Source organism: Bradysia coprophila, unplaced genomic scaffold (genome assembly GCF_014529535.1).
Source record: "Bradysia coprophila strain Holo2 unplaced genomic scaffold, BU_Bcop_v1 contig_94, whole genome shotgun sequence".
Taxonomy (NCBI): Eukaryota; Metazoa; Arthropoda; class Insecta; order Diptera; family Sciaridae; genus Bradysia; species Bradysia coprophila.
Window position 1 is genome coordinate 7,759,620 of NW_023504022.1, and position 16,807 is coordinate 7,776,426.

The 16,807-nt window shown below is 35.8% G+C and overlaps 1 protein-coding gene and 1 long non-coding RNA gene across 2 annotated transcripts; both read right to left on the reverse strand.

Moving 5' to 3' along the window:
• Positions 1-3,698: 3,698 nt before the first annotated feature.
• Positions 3,699-5,705, reverse strand: LOC119085235. The gene is made up of 3 exons (XR_005089258.1): positions 5,677-5,705; positions 4,993-4,997; positions 3,699-3,855 (listed from the first exon to the last, which is right to left on the reverse strand). It is a non-coding gene; the product is annotated as an uncharacterized LOC119085235 (long non-coding RNA).
• A 9,220-nt stretch (positions 5,706-14,925) lies between these two features.
• On the reverse strand, positions 14,926-16,442 carry LOC119085231 (odorant receptor 23a-like). Its single transcript, XM_037195545.1, has 5 exons — positions 15,676-16,442; positions 15,507-15,606; positions 15,180-15,443; positions 15,020-15,124; positions 14,926-14,965 (listed from the first exon to the last, which is right to left on the reverse strand). Exons 1-4 carry the CDS (start codon positions 16,407-16,409, stop codon positions 15,071-15,073), a joined length of 1,152 nt encoding a protein of 383 aa, XP_037051440.1. The 5' UTR covers positions 16,410-16,442; the 3' UTR covers positions 14,926-14,965; positions 15,020-15,070.
• Between the last annotated feature and the right edge of the window lie 365 nt (positions 16,443-16,807).

Below are 16,807 nucleotides of genomic sequence, written 5' to 3' on the forward strand. Positions count from 1 at the left end.
GCTTCGGAAGTTATGCCAGAAAATTAAATGAACAATATAATTGATAACTGATAATTGATAGTGATAATTAACAAGCATCATATACCTAAAATTACATATACACTACAGTGAATATATAGTATTAAAAAAGCCAAGCAAATGTAACATCAGACAACTCTGACAAGTGTGAAGTTTGCGGCCCGAGCGAAGCGAGTGTCGTAATTCACACGATTCGCGGTATCTTATTGCAATATTAGACAGCTCGGAAGATTGAGAAGTTTGAGACCAACGCAAACCTAACATTATACAACTCTGACGAGTGCGAAGTTTGCGGCCAAAACGAAGCCTTATTTGACACGAGTCACGGTATCTTACTGCAATAGTAAACAACTCGGGTCTTATTGGAACATTGGACAATTTGAACGAATGCGGAGTGACAAAATTTCTTTTTTGTGGGGACGAAGATATCAAATTGAGGGGGTGTGTTAGATTATTTCCCACAATTGTTCTAAATTAACAACTTAATATAGTCGAGAATGTTCATATAATAGCTTTCTAAATAAAATTCTTTCAGAACCTAGGTACCATCAACGTATAATATACATCTAATATAAAAGCAAAAATCCATTACGTCCTTCCATTAGCGTTTACGGTAGATTTTCTAAATGGGAAAATTAATGATGTAAATTCTAGTATTTTATCGCATGGAAAACAGTCCATACAACGAAGTGTGAAGCAGGTAAAGCTGCTGCTACAACATTCTAGACTTCACACCATGTAGAGCTTTTTCTAAATTGAAGTTTTTCGAAGAGTTTGTATTATAATTCCAAAATAGTAATTTATGCAACTAGTTGCGAAAAGTGGTAGATTTTGTCACTAGATGTGATATTATGATAACCACGTCGTGTGACGAAAACTGCTACTTTCGCAACGTGTTGCATACAACGTTTTCTGCAAACAGGCTGTGAAAAATAAACTTTTGAAATGCAAAACATAACTCTACCTTTAACATAAGGTAGCTGACCATGATGTGTGGTATTGTGACAATTTTTAACTTCGTACGTCGTTTTCTTGAAATCCTTTGACATCCAGGAGTAATGACTAACTTTATTTTGCAGATTGAACATTTGGCTTCGCAATTAATCAAAAATTAATCGATATTTAAAGAATTTCTTTAACTAAGTTTAATTTTTTAATTGGATCGAGATTTGCGTTATGGTGTCCGTGATTTGTGGTATTTCTATGAAATTCAATAGAGACCAATATTTGGAGGTATCTAAAGCGTCATACAAATTATACCGCAAATCAAAGTCCAATAGAATCGTGCTTTGCGGTAAAATTTATTTTACATGTAAATTTAAATAAGCAAATCATGATCAGGTTTTCCCATCCGCACATCATGGTCAGCTACCTTACATTCAACTGTATGAACGAAATTATGTATGAACGATCAAGTAGACTGCATTTATGTTTGCTTCAAAAATTGGTTCAATCTATCAATTATTCATAATACAATAGTATGTGTCATGCATGTCATGCAGTACTAGTTCATACTGAAAACTACAAAAGCGCCACCTTAATTTTCATAGCTGAATACGGTAGTTTCGTGAAGCTTTATACTGAAAACTACAACAGTGCCATATTCAGCTATGGAAAAATTGCTGACAAGTGGTGAAAACGTCCGAGACATAAGTTTTCTTTCCTTTGAGAAACTAACGTTACAAATGTTGATTCCGGGTGAAAATTACGGACTATGTCGTTGTCGATGATGGCATCCAGATTTCACAAATAAACACAAATATTTTCGTAACTAAAGCCGTGCTAAAGACGTGTGTGCGCCTATAATTTTTGGTCATAATGTTAACATAAGTTAAATACAATTGATTATTGGTAGAAATTCACCGAAAGCGCAGAAAACATTAAATAAATCACCCGAATTCATTTGGGCGTATAGATCATTTTCATGACCTTGTAAATGTCAGACACGATCCCAGAGCTGTCAGACATGTCGAAAAATATCGAATGAATAGAACGAACGATTTTCATGTAAAAACCAGTAAATTGAACGCAGTCAACGTCAATTAATTGAGGTTAAGGACTACTGGACGAAACATTTAGTGGGGTTACGTTGACAAGTACCGTATAATGAAAATGATCTACTAAGAGGTTTCAAAATGACGGTTAAGAGGATCCAAGCCTACGCTGAAATTGTAGCCTACATTTGTGCGTTTCGAAATTTTTGATTGCTGATATGATTTTACGAGAGCCCTTTCTAAAAAATGTACGACCACATTTTCGGGTAAAAATATGTCAGCTTTGAATAAAAAATAAAATTGTCTGTGAAAGTTTCATGTGATTTGAGAAAAGTGTACCTTTGATGCAAATTTCTCTTTCATCATAACACTCTATACTGAAAACATACATTTCTACAGGTTTAGCGACTGTAACAAAATGTACTATTTCACATGGTACAAGTAAAATATCTATTTTAGAATGACTTTTTGCTACAGCAAAATATGGATATCTGACGATTGATTAATACCGTTAATCATAAAGTGTGCGAAAGAACGTGTTATGCTATTTTATAAGACTATTAACAAGGTTTTACATGCGTTGAAAGCAGAAATTTTCATGTTTCAAGAACTACGTTCGATGTCTTAAGCATGAAAGATCCGTTCTTAGAATTTCGAGGTTGAACGCAATGTTCTCACTCGAAACGGCCTCATCTCATCAAACTAGCGCCATAGTAAATAAAGTCCAAAAAGCATCACCCACTCACTGACTCCGGGGAATGTGTGATATTGGGGTAATGAGATGTTTTTCTGGTCCGGAAGGCTTCAATATTGGGCCCGTATCTTTTTTTAGAATTTTAAAAAATAGTTTAGGCATGGGGAGCGAGGCATTTGTACAAATGTACAAATGATTCACCCACTCTCTGTAGATATTCCAAGAGATGGTGGATTCGGATCAATGGTATAAAGCGAGTGACCTAAGGCATCGAATCTACACATCTTCTGCCTACAAAGCAATATCATTCAGTGGCATAATGTTACTTATATCACCGAGTGACAAATGCTTTCTCAGACACTAAATGCATACTGAACTGAACGTTATGAATTGTTGTTGACGAATTTATTCAACATTAATTTTACAGTTTATATAGCGTCTCTACAATAGTAATACACACTAAGTAACATGAACACTAAATTTCCTCATTTTTCGGTTATATAAAACTATTTGGAATTCATTCACACAAATTTTTAAAGCTTATAAGTTGAGTCGCACATTTATCTTATTAATTTAGAAAACTATCATTTTTAGTGCTTGAATGATTTGTTATCAATGATTATCTACGTTGTAATTGGTGCATTAGATTGAGTAAATTCATTATATCGATTGTTGTCCTAAAACACATTTCTGTCTACCACAAGAAAAATCTTTCTACTGTGCTACTGTAACTGTTCTACTTTTTAATTGGGAAGTTATATGAGGAATGCAAGAACTTAAGATTAAAATGGAATCTCCAAAAATTTTATTTAATTTCAAAGGAATTTTCTGGTGGCAAGTTTCGAGTTTCGGCAAGTTTGGCATTTTGTCTTTTTTCATTTTTTTGATGAAATGCATCAACTTTTTCAGTTTTATGTAAAATTTTGCAGTTACAAATTGAATTATAAAAAATGTACAAAAATTGGTCGCTGTAAAATTTCTGTGATTGTTGGATTGCTTGTCATATTTGGTAGGTTTTCTTTATCAACAAAATTACTTTATTTCAACAACCACATGGTGTGTAATAAAAATGCGATAAAATTTAATGGACCTGAATTAGTGGCGTAAAGTGGTCTTCGGTAATATTCGAATTTATGTGCGCGACTTTTACTGAGAGTAATCGTACCTAGAGAGGAAATTTCGAACAAACTTACGTAAAATATGTGGTCCCAACATGAAATGCCAATAGTAAGGTAGCTGACCATGATGTGTGGTATTGTGACAATTTTTAGCCCCGTACGAAGTACAAAGGGGCTTATAGGATTACGATGCCGTGTGTAATTGATGGAATTCGAAGCAGACGGTAAGGGCAAAGTGTTTGCCTATGTTCATAGATGACGAATCTGCAATAAAAATTTTGTCTGTCCGTCTGTCCGTCTGTCCGTCTGTCACGTCGATATCTTGAGTAAATCAAATCCGATTTCAAAATTTTTTTTTTCCCTGAAAGATAGTCGAAATAGTGAGGCTAAGTTCGAAGATGGGCATATTCGGGTCGGCCCTTCGTAAGTTAGGGCCACCTAAGTGATTTAAGGTCTTTTGTTGATATTTATGGCAAAATAAACGATGGAAATGTAAATGACACGGCAAATGATAGGTATTGTCAATACCAATCCAGGAAAAAAAAGTTTTTTAAAATCGGGTGAGTGGACCGTGAGTTAGGGCCTTAGAAGTGAAATGCTACTAGGGCCCTATGTGTATTTTACATAGAACTCGAGTAAATTTCATTCGTTTTTCGTAATTTTTGTTTGATTTGGAAGGTAATCGAATGCCGAATAGAATGTTGTTGAAAAAAATTAAATTTGGGTCCTTGGCCTAAGGCCGCTTCTAGGGCCCTATGTGTATTTCACATATAACTCGAGTAAATTTCACCCGTTTTTCGTAATTTTTGTTTCATTTGGAAGGTAAGGAAAGGCCGAATAGAATGTTGTTGAAAAAAAATTAAATTTGGGTCCTTGGACTAAGGCCACTACTAGGGCCCTATGTGTATTTTACATATAACTCGAGCAAATTTCATCCGTTTTTCGTAATTTTTGTTTCATTTGGGAGGTAATCAAAGGCCGAATAGAATGTAGTTGAAAAAAAATTAAATTTGTGCCCTCGGACTGAGGCCGATACTAGGCCCTTCAAAAAAAATAAAATTTTAGGGCGATTTGAAATTTTTGTTTCATTTGAAAGGAACGTCGTACGGGGCTTTGTAATTGCGCTATGCGCAATTTGTAAGATGTACATATTACATAATAATTTTACTTTAACTACATTAACCGGCGCAATAGGTTTACGGTCAAAGTAGGGTGACAGACGCACTAGGGTCACGTACGCAATAGATATACGGGTTTGTACGGGACTCAGTCGCAGCAAACGCTCCGACTGTTCTGATGGCTCGTTTACTTTGAACGTCGTTTTCTTGAAATCCTTTGACATCCAGGAGTAATGACTAACTTTATTATGCAGATTGAACATTTGGCTTCGCAATTAATCAAAAATTAATCGATATTTAAAGAATTTCTTTAACTAAGTTTAATTTTTTAATTGGATCGAGATTTGCGTTATGGTGTCCGTGATTTGTGGTATTTCTATGAAATTCAATAGAGACCGATATTTGGAGGTATCTAAAGCGTCATACAATTATACCGCAAATCAAGATCCAACATGATCGTGGTTTGCGGTAAAATTTATTTTACATTTAAATTTACATAAGCAAATCATGATGACAGGTTTTCGCATCCGCGCATCATGGTCACCTACCTTAGTATGTATTTGTTCTCTTAATTAAGCGGGCAAAACGAACAATCAAAAGCGTACGCCTGGATGTATTGGCGTAACATTCTTCGTAAAATCGTAAGAAGTGTGTATCTTAAAAAAACTGATGTTGAGGGCACATTTTATCATATGAAATACCAGTCTAGGCATAATTTGTCTAAGGATTTGCACATGTTGAGCAAAAAACAGCTGTTGCTGTACATCAAAAGCCAATCTGCAATCTATACCACTGTCGTTTTTGAACAGTATGAGTGCCTCAACGTGGCCTAGTGCATTCCTTAATCAACTGATATCTTAGAGACTAGAGATAAATCGGGTTTTGGTATTAACCTGAATCAACTCGACATAGCTTCAGAAATTACTATTGAGCGGGCCGTGTTATGCCATGCCATCTAGAAAACACGACACTTAAAATGGGTTTTTATTAGTTTCCGTATGGGCCGAAAAACTGTTCGCCACCCACTCGATTCATGCACTTAATCCCAAAGGTGATCAAATTATTTTTTTTTTTAAGTCCGTTGTGCCTATCAAGTCAAACTTACGAATCTTTCAACTTGTTACTGACAACAGAATTTTCAACAAAATTTTTCACATATTCTCAAAGATGTAAGTTGATTTAGTTGCACGCTAGACCTATACTGTGAGAGTTCCTCCTTTCGCCTAAAAGTGCTAGGAATAAAAAATTTTTCAATTTGAGTAGTATAACAATATCCCATAGCTTCAGACCGCGGGGCAGTGATACGCACGTTGGCTCCTGATCAACTACATTTGGCACTAATTTATTGATTTTGATATTTTATAGAAACGGCTAGTGTATCCACACAAGACAAATAAATCTGTTACTTCAATTGCGTAAAGTATCTCCTAGTAGCAACGATAATTTTTGTGGTAGTTGTAGATAACAGTGGACTAGTCGTTTCCATAAGACTTAACCACTTTCGCTGGAAATTTTTCGAATTTTGATTTTTCTTAATTAACTTCAAATTATTGCTTACACGAATGGGTACTGGGAAAATACGGGATTCTAGACTAGGAATGTTATAAATTTAGAGAATTTTTTGTGGATGTTCACAGTCCAAAGTATGACCGATTATACGTTATCAATGCAACAAAACTATTACGACAGCCAATGTAATTCTAAACCAATCTGTGACGTGACCTCACTTAAAACCACCCAACAACTTTACCTCACATTTGAGTCAATTTTGGTCGCAATTTTTTTTTTAGTAAATACTTGAGTTCATTAAACTATTCTGACTGGCTAACCAATCCAGAAATCGATTGACAGAGCTTGGGATCTAAACGCGCGTCAAATTCTCTTTCAACCAATCTTCGGTCAGTTCGTCCAATTCCCTGATTTCATACACCTTCGTCAAGTCGCTTCGTAAAGCGAGCGGAGCGCCTCAAGGGCCGAGCGACATACATAGGGCTCATCTGTGGGGTGGTGGCTAGGTGTTTAGACCATTTTCGGGATGAAATTTTTTTCGAATTTTTTTTTCCATTTTTTTAACCATGTCTCATAACGTCGGGCGGGAACCGCCCGATATGATAGTGGTGAAAAAAATTTGAAAAAAATCATTTTTTACGATTTTTGAGCGAAAATGAATGAAATACAGCTTACATTGCGAATTTTGGTAGGGGTATGATGGAAGCGTCGGCACCCGGAGGTGCCATGGATCGACGCAGATTTTCATGAGCGACACGTAGATACCAAACATCGACCCATTTGGCTTTGTCTTCGAGGATATATTACTCAAAAACTAAATTTGGTCATTTTACGTTAGTGAAAAATTTTTTGCTCAAAAATGGCTCCATACTTTTTCTTCATATTTTCACCTTAGCCTCGACTGGAACGGCCCGATCGATACATATATGACTCAATAAATCGATATGTCACATTTTTGAGAAAAGTGAAAAAAAAAATTTTTTGACTTTCGGTCGACTTTTGGTTTTTGACTATTTGCAGCCAGTGCATCAGTCGGTGGGCTCAAAATGACGGCACGTTCAAGACCTATCTAACGATACCAAACACGATATGGTACGGTTTGAATTTTGGGAGAAAACACTTTGGAAGTGAGATGGAAACTTAGGGTCGGGAACACTTTCGCACTTGCTGTGCGGATCAGGTGGACTGTGGTAACGGGATTCTTTCTCTATTCGATAGAGCAGGTCCTGAGCTTTCATTAGACACCTCACACGCCGTGGTGGTTATGTTTTCCGCCGCACAAACACTCTTCAAATGGGTCACTTCGAAGCTACTCCAAAGCACAGTGAAGCAAAAATGTTTTTGATTGCCGTTTGGCCATTTGGAATGGCATTTTTTTGTTATATGGCTCATATTGACGGGTGAGTCAAGCCCGTTCGAACGCATATAAATTTTTGGTGGTGGACGCTCTACTGCCGGCACAGCGGTCGAAAATGCAATTTTTTGCCTTTTTGATATTTTGAGTGCGGAGAATCGATTTTTTTGGTCTGTTTCGACGGATTAACGCGTTTTAAGACGATTAGCGTTTATTTAGTGCATTTCGCACAAATATCGACAGTGGGAACAATGGAAAATTGTCGGTGTGGTTACTTTTAATGAAATTTTTGTGCGCTCAGTGGTCGTTTCTTTTTTATGAGGTTACCACTGACGACAGCTGTGCAACGGCAGTACGTTTCACATTTTCCGGCAAACATTTATGAAAGTGAAAAATATCGCTTATATCCAAGAACACATATAGAGTAGTGGATCGAATTTTTCCTATTAGAAAATGAATCGGAAATTCGCTAATTGAAAAGGGAAAAATTGAACTTTCCCTCAATACGTTACTTTCGTCAATGCAAATCTGATAGCCGGAGGCCCGGGGGTGTGGGGGTGGAACCCCCACTCACTACGTCATTTTCTACACTGAAATTTCTATTTTTTTTCTCTACAAAAAGTGGACAAGATTTCTAATGTATTGAATTATTGGTTTTACGAAATGAAGCGAAAAATCGCTAATTTAGCGAAGCCAAAGAATATTCCATTTTACAAAATATTGTGAGAATTTCCAATTTTTCCCGATTTTTGAATTGAACAGGAAAATCGCTATTTCAACAAAATCATTGAATTTCTACAAATTTTGAATTTTTCCCTTTACGAATTGAACCGAAAAGTCGCTAATTCCACAAATTGATGGAAGTTTCCCTTCTACAAAATGTTGGGAGAATTTCCAATTTTCACTTTTATGAAACGAACCGAAAACGCTAATTTAGCAAAGCCAAAGAATATTCCATTTTATAGAATGTGGGGAGAGTTTCCAATTCTTCCTTTTACAAAATAAGCTCAAAAACCGGTAATTCCACAAATTCATTTAATTTTCCCTTCAACAATAGGTGGAGAGAATTTCGAATTTTTTCCTTTTACGAATTGAACCGAAAAATCGCTAATTTAGCAAAGCCAGAGAATATTCCATTTTAGAAAATATGGGGAGAATTTCTAATTGACCTAAATCATGCAATTATTCCTTATACAAAACGTAATGAGAATTTCTAATGGAACCGACCACAACGAATTTTCCCTTTTACAAAATGAGCTCAAAAACCGGTAATTCCACAAATTCATTGAATTTTCCCTTCTACAAAATGTTGGTAAAATTTCCAATTTTCCCTTTTGCGAAACGAACCGAAAAGTCACTAATAATAGCAAAGCTAAACAATATTCCATTTTACAGAATGTGGGGAGAATTTCCAATTGTTCCGTTTACAAAATGAATAGGAAAATCATTGAATTTTCCCTTCTACAATATGTGGAGAGAATTTGGAATTTTTCCTTTTACTAAATGGGCCTAAAAGCGCTAATTTAGCGAAGCCATAAAATATTCCATTTTACAGAATGTGGTGAGAATTTTTAATTGCTCCTTTTACAAAATAAACAGGAAAATCATTGAATTTCCCCTTCTACAATATGTGGGGAGAATTTCCAATTTTCCCTTTTACAAAAAAATGAGAAAAATGTCCAATGTATCGATCGCATCGAATTTTCCGTTTTACAAATTCAACAAATAAATCGACAGAGAATATTCACCTTTTACTAAATGAACCGAAAAGTCGCTAATAACCCAAAACCAAGCAACATTCCCTTTTACAAAATGTAGAAAGAATTTTCAAATTTTTATTTTTAACGAAGCCATCAAATTTTTCCTTTTACAAAATGAGCCGGAAATCGCTAATACAACAAATTCTTTTAATTTTGCCTTTTGCAAAATGCGGGAGAATATCAGATGGAACGATCACAACGAATTGTTCCTTTTACAAAATTAACCGAACAAAGCCAAAGAGTTTTTCTATTTTTAGATTGAACTAAAAATAATTAATGAAACGGCCCGTTAGGATTTTCCCTTATACAACATTTTTTAACTTCTTTTTTCCAAAAAAAGAGCGAAACGGAACTCAAGAAGCCCAACTCCCCCCCGGACAGCAACTAGGATCAGTTTTTTAAGGCAGCTTTGCTGCCTTCAGCGCCGTCTCCCACTGTGCTTCGATCATTCTGTTTGCATACTGTGGACATATATCGTCTATGTATTGTACTAATCGTGAATCGTATCTCATTTTCAATCCTATCTCATCATAGCCCATATCCCATCATAGCACATATCCCATCATAGCACATATCCCATCATAGCACATATCCCATCATAGCACATATCCCATCATAGCACATATCCCATCGTAGCACATAATTCATCGTAGCACATATCCCATCGTAGCACATATCCCATCATAGATCATATCCCATCATAGATAATATATCATCATCATCATAATCAATCGTATATGATCGTCATCATCATCATATACGCTAATAGAAAAAAAGGCTAGTTGACAAAAGAATTATTAATGGACAAAGTTTTGGTGTTTTTAGGTAGTAAATAGTTCGACAATTAATATTATTAACATAAATAGCGTCTAAAAGTTAATATTTGATTAATTACATGGTGGTCAAAACATTGCATCAAAAATATGCCATGTTTGTGTAGTTGACCGCACCAAATTCCGTACATTTTTCTTCATGTGACAAATTCACCTTCCATGTGCATTGTTGTGTACAAAATGATGTGATTAAAATTCGTTGATATTTTGTGTTTTTATGAGTTTTTATCATTGAAATTGGTTAATATCAGTGAATTAAGAGTGAAAATGTGTCGAATAATGCGAAATTATTGCGAACAATGTGAAAAATGTCTTAATTTTGTAGCGGTCAACTACTGCAACAAGACTGGTCAGGTATAAAAACATCCGTTTTTTAGTGGTCAGCTACTGCATCAAAAACAGTGCTTCAGTAAAATCAGTTTTTTACAATAAAAATTAATTAATTGTCAATATTTCTGATATTCTACGGAATGGGAACAGATCAAAAATTCTGACGAAGGAAAAACTTAGCTTCATCGAAATCATCCTGAGATACTGATGACCAAAGTTGAAAAATTGCTTAGACGGTCAGCTACTACCTCGCTTACCTTACAACTTTCTTTCGCAAATAAAATACTTCTTTCAAGCGAAATTGCTCTTATTTTCAGTTCAAAATTGTCCTTAGAATGTCCTCATTTTTGCATTTAAATTGTCCTTATTTCCTTATAAGGACGAATCGAATTGCAGTACGAGCCCTGATGATCCCATCGATAATGAAATCATAAAAGACAGGTAGTAGATGCAATAGAATGACTTCAGCACGAGTTGCCTAACTGTAGGCCTGTCTTCTCCATGCCATAGACCCATACGACGAAGGAAACCATTTGAGCGATAAACTTATGAATTCTAGCGGAATACATCCTCGAATGTATGAACGTCGTGTATGCAGTAGCAAACGGTTGATGGAATATTGAAAACTCTCATTCGTAATACCTCTTTGTGGAACACCAATAATTCCCTTTGCAATGGGTAAATTTTAATAAATTATAAATGAAAATCAACCGTAGCGACGGAGGCCATTCACAAACTATACTATTGAAGGGGAGGCATTCATTCTGTTTTATTGATTTGATTTCATTTGTTTGTAGACCCCACTAACGGCCTCTTACTTCCAATAACAAGTGCAGACCACCGGCTTCATCTGACTTCCGATGCGACGCCTCAAAGTATGCAAATACTCTTTGAGAAAATCCAGGTGTTAATTGATATCTTGCCTAAATGTAGGCCAGACACATGAATGCAAATTCATCGCATCCAAATTATAATATAAAGCTTGATTGAACTTTAGGATGTTATCAATACAGTGTTTCAGGAGAGCGAAAACAAGTTAAATATTCATCAATGAAAAAAGAAATTGAGAGTTGAGCCCAGTTTAAATTTGTATGTGATTTCTCTAATTTTGACGTGTGACCCCGAGACCAGTTTAAACAAATTGATCAAAAATCGCTCTCCTTAAACACTGTGATGTGATAGAAGCGCGGTTCGTTTTGGTAGTACTACATAACCACTGAGCCATCCCGTCCATACATTGCTGCGTACATAGGAAATTTTCCAATTTTCGCGTGCGCACTTTGTGAGCAACCCCATTGTGTCATCATACGTACATTGTTATGTTTTGTGTTGCCAAATAATTTATTCAAAATTGTTCCTTATTAAACGTGGTTTTAATGTCCAGTGGACACTCGCTTTCTGTAAATGTTTTTTTGATGTATAATTGGAGAAAATTGTTAGTGGTAGCTACCTGGACACATTTATTTATTTATTTTCGTTTAAAGACCAAATAACAGGCCAAGGCCCAGTAACAATTCAGTCTAAACATTGGCAACTGTATGTATGTGTGTTTCCCATAGATGGTAAGTTGAATTTGAAAGAACGATTCGCGGGGATTCTTTAAAAATTAAAATAATTTCTTTGTACCTCAGTATAGCAAGCACGCCTTCCTTGGCCTAATTATGTTCACTATAGTAAATAAGTTTTCATTGCCTTGAGATTTGTGCATAAATTTCGGAATTTTCTCGTAATTTAGGCCCTCGCCATGAAACACGTATCTGTTGTGGATGGTTTATTTTAGGCATTAGCTTATCACTCTCACTTCGTTGAGGCTATAACTCGCGAAATTGACTAAAATATACCGTCCACCACAGATACGGTAATATTTAATATTCGTTCGTTGCTGTTCTGCATTTACCTCTGCATCTTGGGTCTAAGCATAGCATCTGAACCAAGCAGTAGAACAGATTTTTTTAACGGTCATTTGCCCCTTCATTTTTGAAAAATGCTACTGCGTTCCAATTAATTTATTTATTTTTATATGAGAAATTTGGACTACTGCGTCGAGAAGGTCCCTCTTGAAAATTCGGTTCTAGTGCTTTGTTCAGTGCTATGATCAAAGGGAAGCACAGAGAAACACTTTTTTATAATTGAATAAATTAGTTTATTTAAACCGAAAAGTGGGATGTTTTATTAGGCTACTACAACAGAAAAGTATCAAATCGGCATATGAAGCATCAATGGAAAGCTTGGATAACGTATGTTACGGAGCGGAGAGCATGTTAGTTGCACATTAGCAGTCATCACTACCGACACAGCCTTGTCATAGATTTTTACTTCAAACTAGGCATGCCCTAAAAGTACTTGACCTCAGCTTTTCAACGAACCCACTCACATCCAGATCGCACATATTTAGCGACCGTAAATTGTGTTTAAAAAACACCCAATCGACTTTTGAAGCATTGCTACCAGTAACCAATTTCGGCTAAAGATCTGAGGCCTATTTTGAATTCCTCAGGCCAAGACCTTTGAAACGCTATATCCATCCCAGACGAAATAAGTCCGATCTCGGAGGGTGGTTTTTCAAAAGAATCCCTCTAAATGTTTGTGAATACGAGAGAGCGTGTAATTTCGAACCAACGTCTACAAATTTGGTTTAAAAAGAGGCATTTCGATCAAAGGTCAAGTCTGAATATGAAGATGATCGGTAGAGTAGATCAGCAGTGGTCTGTTTTAAATGTCGAAATGAAGTCAGTTATTATTGATGAAAACTAGTCCGGAAATGAATTCACATTAAAATTTTCAAATATCATGCTCGCACGTTAGTAAGCGGGAGTGACGCAAGTCAACTACCAAAAATGTTTTAACAAAATTTTTTTGAGGACGGCGGAGCATATTTACTGCAACTTTTTGAGTTCTCCCCCTTAACTCAACGACCCCCAAACTTAGATATTTTCTAGGCATCAATACGAGATCAACGAGCTATCACACGTTACTGCAGCTTCAAAATTTGCCGATATATTGAACTTCGAAATATTGATGTTTGAATGAAAATGAGCAAAATGATTCGGCTTTCTTCCGTGTAAATTCTTTCAGTACATTTTTTACTATTTTACTAACAATAGTTTCCTCAACATCTGCCACTTGTGACGCAAATTTCTTTTTGTAAAACTTTCTTTCAAAATTTTTTTGGGTCAATATTTTGTGGATAAGAATTTTACATACGGCGCACAATGCGTCACCCTCAGCGATATCAGTTATTTTGTAAGTAAGATAAAGGACCTTCGTCACATTTACCCTTTAAGGGTTTTTTGACTGATTTACACAACAGTCAAGTCAAGGGTTCTGACCCAAAACTACCGGTGAAACCTAGTATATTTTATAGATTTCTATGTTGGAATTGTGGGTTGAAGAACGGTTAAATTGTGAACAAAATTTGTAATTAATTTTTGGTGATTGTACTCGAAATATCTGGATTTCCACAACATCAATTTTCGAGGTTTCTTCGGACTTGTATGAGTCAGATTCAAGATTTTTAAGATAAAGATTAATTCTCATCAAGATTTCGAGAAATAAAATACAGTCAGAGGCAGTGAAATTTTAGCATGAATTTGCTTCAGCTGTTTTCCAGGTTTTCCAACATTTTTATCATTTTGTGCTCTTTGCCTCCCCATCAACAAATCTAAAGTCGTCGCCACTGACAAGCATAACTACCAAAAAAGCCGTCCAACAGCAACGAACAATATTTTTTTATTATTAATAAATGATTGCAGTGTAACCACCTAATCCTTTCCTGACTACATGTCTCCGCTTCTTAAGAGCAAGCTTCACATTGCACATTTGTAGCCTACATTTGGGCACAAAAATATTACATTTTTGACGATAATATTACCCTCGCATCTTTTTTTGGAAAAAGTAAAAACATCGTTTGGTGTTGAAATGTGTTAGCTTTGAATAAAAAATAGAAAGGTGTGTGGTGATGTAACCTGGGTCCGAGAAAACTCAAAATTTGTGTCAATTTTCATGAACTATTGAGTTTTCTCCAACTTAGGTTACAGCATCACAAAACTTTCTATTTTTTATTCAAAGCTAACACATTTCAGCACCAAACGATGTTTTTACTTTTTCCAAAAAGGATGCGAGGGCAATATTATCGTCAAAAATGTAACATTTTTGTGCCCAAATGTAGGCTACAAATTTGCCATTTGAAGATTGCTTTTAATCTATGGTCATTGGTGAAAACTAATGTGCATTCTTTAGTTAGTGATTGTATTAGTGATTGTGGGAAATCTCGAGCTGTTTTGTGTCAGAATATATTTATATTGAAACGCTCAGTCAGAGCTCTCTGCGTCCTCCTCCATTTTTATTGCTTAGTGTTCTTTAAAATGTTGAACAGCCTGTACGACGAATTCAAAATCTGCAATAAAATTGCAACATTGACTAAACCGACTGACCAAGAAAGCTTCGCCTACCTTAGTAAATGTTACCAATGTTAACGGATACAATTTATCCTTTAGCATCGAATACGATCGCTTCAAGTATTCACCAAAAATGATTATGCATTTCTGGGTCGAATGTGGTTGCCCGATCCATTCGCTTTCAAACAAACTGTATGAAAGGGTACTACTCGACAACATAATCTCATTCCCGAAATACGTTATCATGAACAATTCAGCAGTGTTGAATAAAAATAGATAGACGTGAACTAAGCGCTCCACAATGTTGGCACTTATATCCTGGAAATAAATCGAAAATTTTAATTTTGATTGCATAACCGTACGGATTGGTTTCATGCATACGAAGGCCAAGCAATAAATTGAACCGCAAATGCATAGGCTACTGGTGGCGAATTGCAACAGAAACAATTTTGATAAAAATGATTCCACTTCGTCGATTATTCTGATAAAAAAAAGGAGAAAATATTCAACCGTGTCGACAGATAGCATTTAACATAAGTGTTACCCATACCCCTTTAAATGAAGGTGACCTTCAATCGACGCCTGTAAGTCCTGATAAAAAATGGCCTGTTGTTCGTTAACCGACATTTTCACTTTTCCTGCGGTTCGTCCCATGTTTTTCATTTCCATTCCCAAAATTCTATATCTTATTGAACAGTGCAGCAATAAATACCAAATGATAACGGAAAACGTTATCGCCAAAATCTCTATAACATATTCGGTAACAATGAAAATGTACGCCATCCAAAACCCAATTTCACTATTTTTCCAATCCAATGGAAACGCAATATTCACAAGAAGTGACTTCTTACTTCCAAGAAATGGGACAACTACACATCCCAATGTCGCACACATAGTACCATACACGCACATTTTCAAAAAATTGATAAATCTTTCCACTTTGTCGTTGAAAAATGCGAGCCCTTCTTCATCTCGAATTGTGAAAACACAAATCCGATCTAAAAACTCCACAATTTCCGTCTGCTTCCAAAGGAACATCCAATTTTTAATATTCAGAACTGCGCAAATAAGTGCGGTTTCCGCTAAGAAAATGGTTTCATCAACACTCTCTGCTTTATATGATCCCATCGATAATGAAATCATAAATGACAGGTAGTAGATGCAATAGAATGACTTCAACACGAGTTGCCTAACTGTAGGCCTGTCTTCTCCATGCCATAGACCCATACGACGAAAGAGAGAAATCATTTGAGCGATAAACTTATGAATTCTAGCGCAATACATCCTCGAATGTATGCACGTCGTGTATGCAGTAGCAAACGGTTGATTGAATATTGAAAACTCTCATTTGTGAAAACTCTATGTGGAACACCAATAATTCCCTTTGCAATGGGTAAATTTTAATAAATTATAAATATAAAGTCTAATGTTTGTTTTTTTGTCTGCAGACATGTCTGTAGGAGCCCAGGCGGAAACATGAAACTTGGCACACCGACAAATAAGGAAAAAGTGTGAAAAACGCGTCAAATTTTTTTTTTTGCGTTTTTTGACGCACATGAAATTTTTTGATGCGTTAAAATTTGTTTTGATATTTTGTCATTAATCCCAAGCAAAGCCGGGTACTGCAGTAATTATAAATCAACCGCAGCGACGGAGGCCATTCACAAACTACGTAATATACT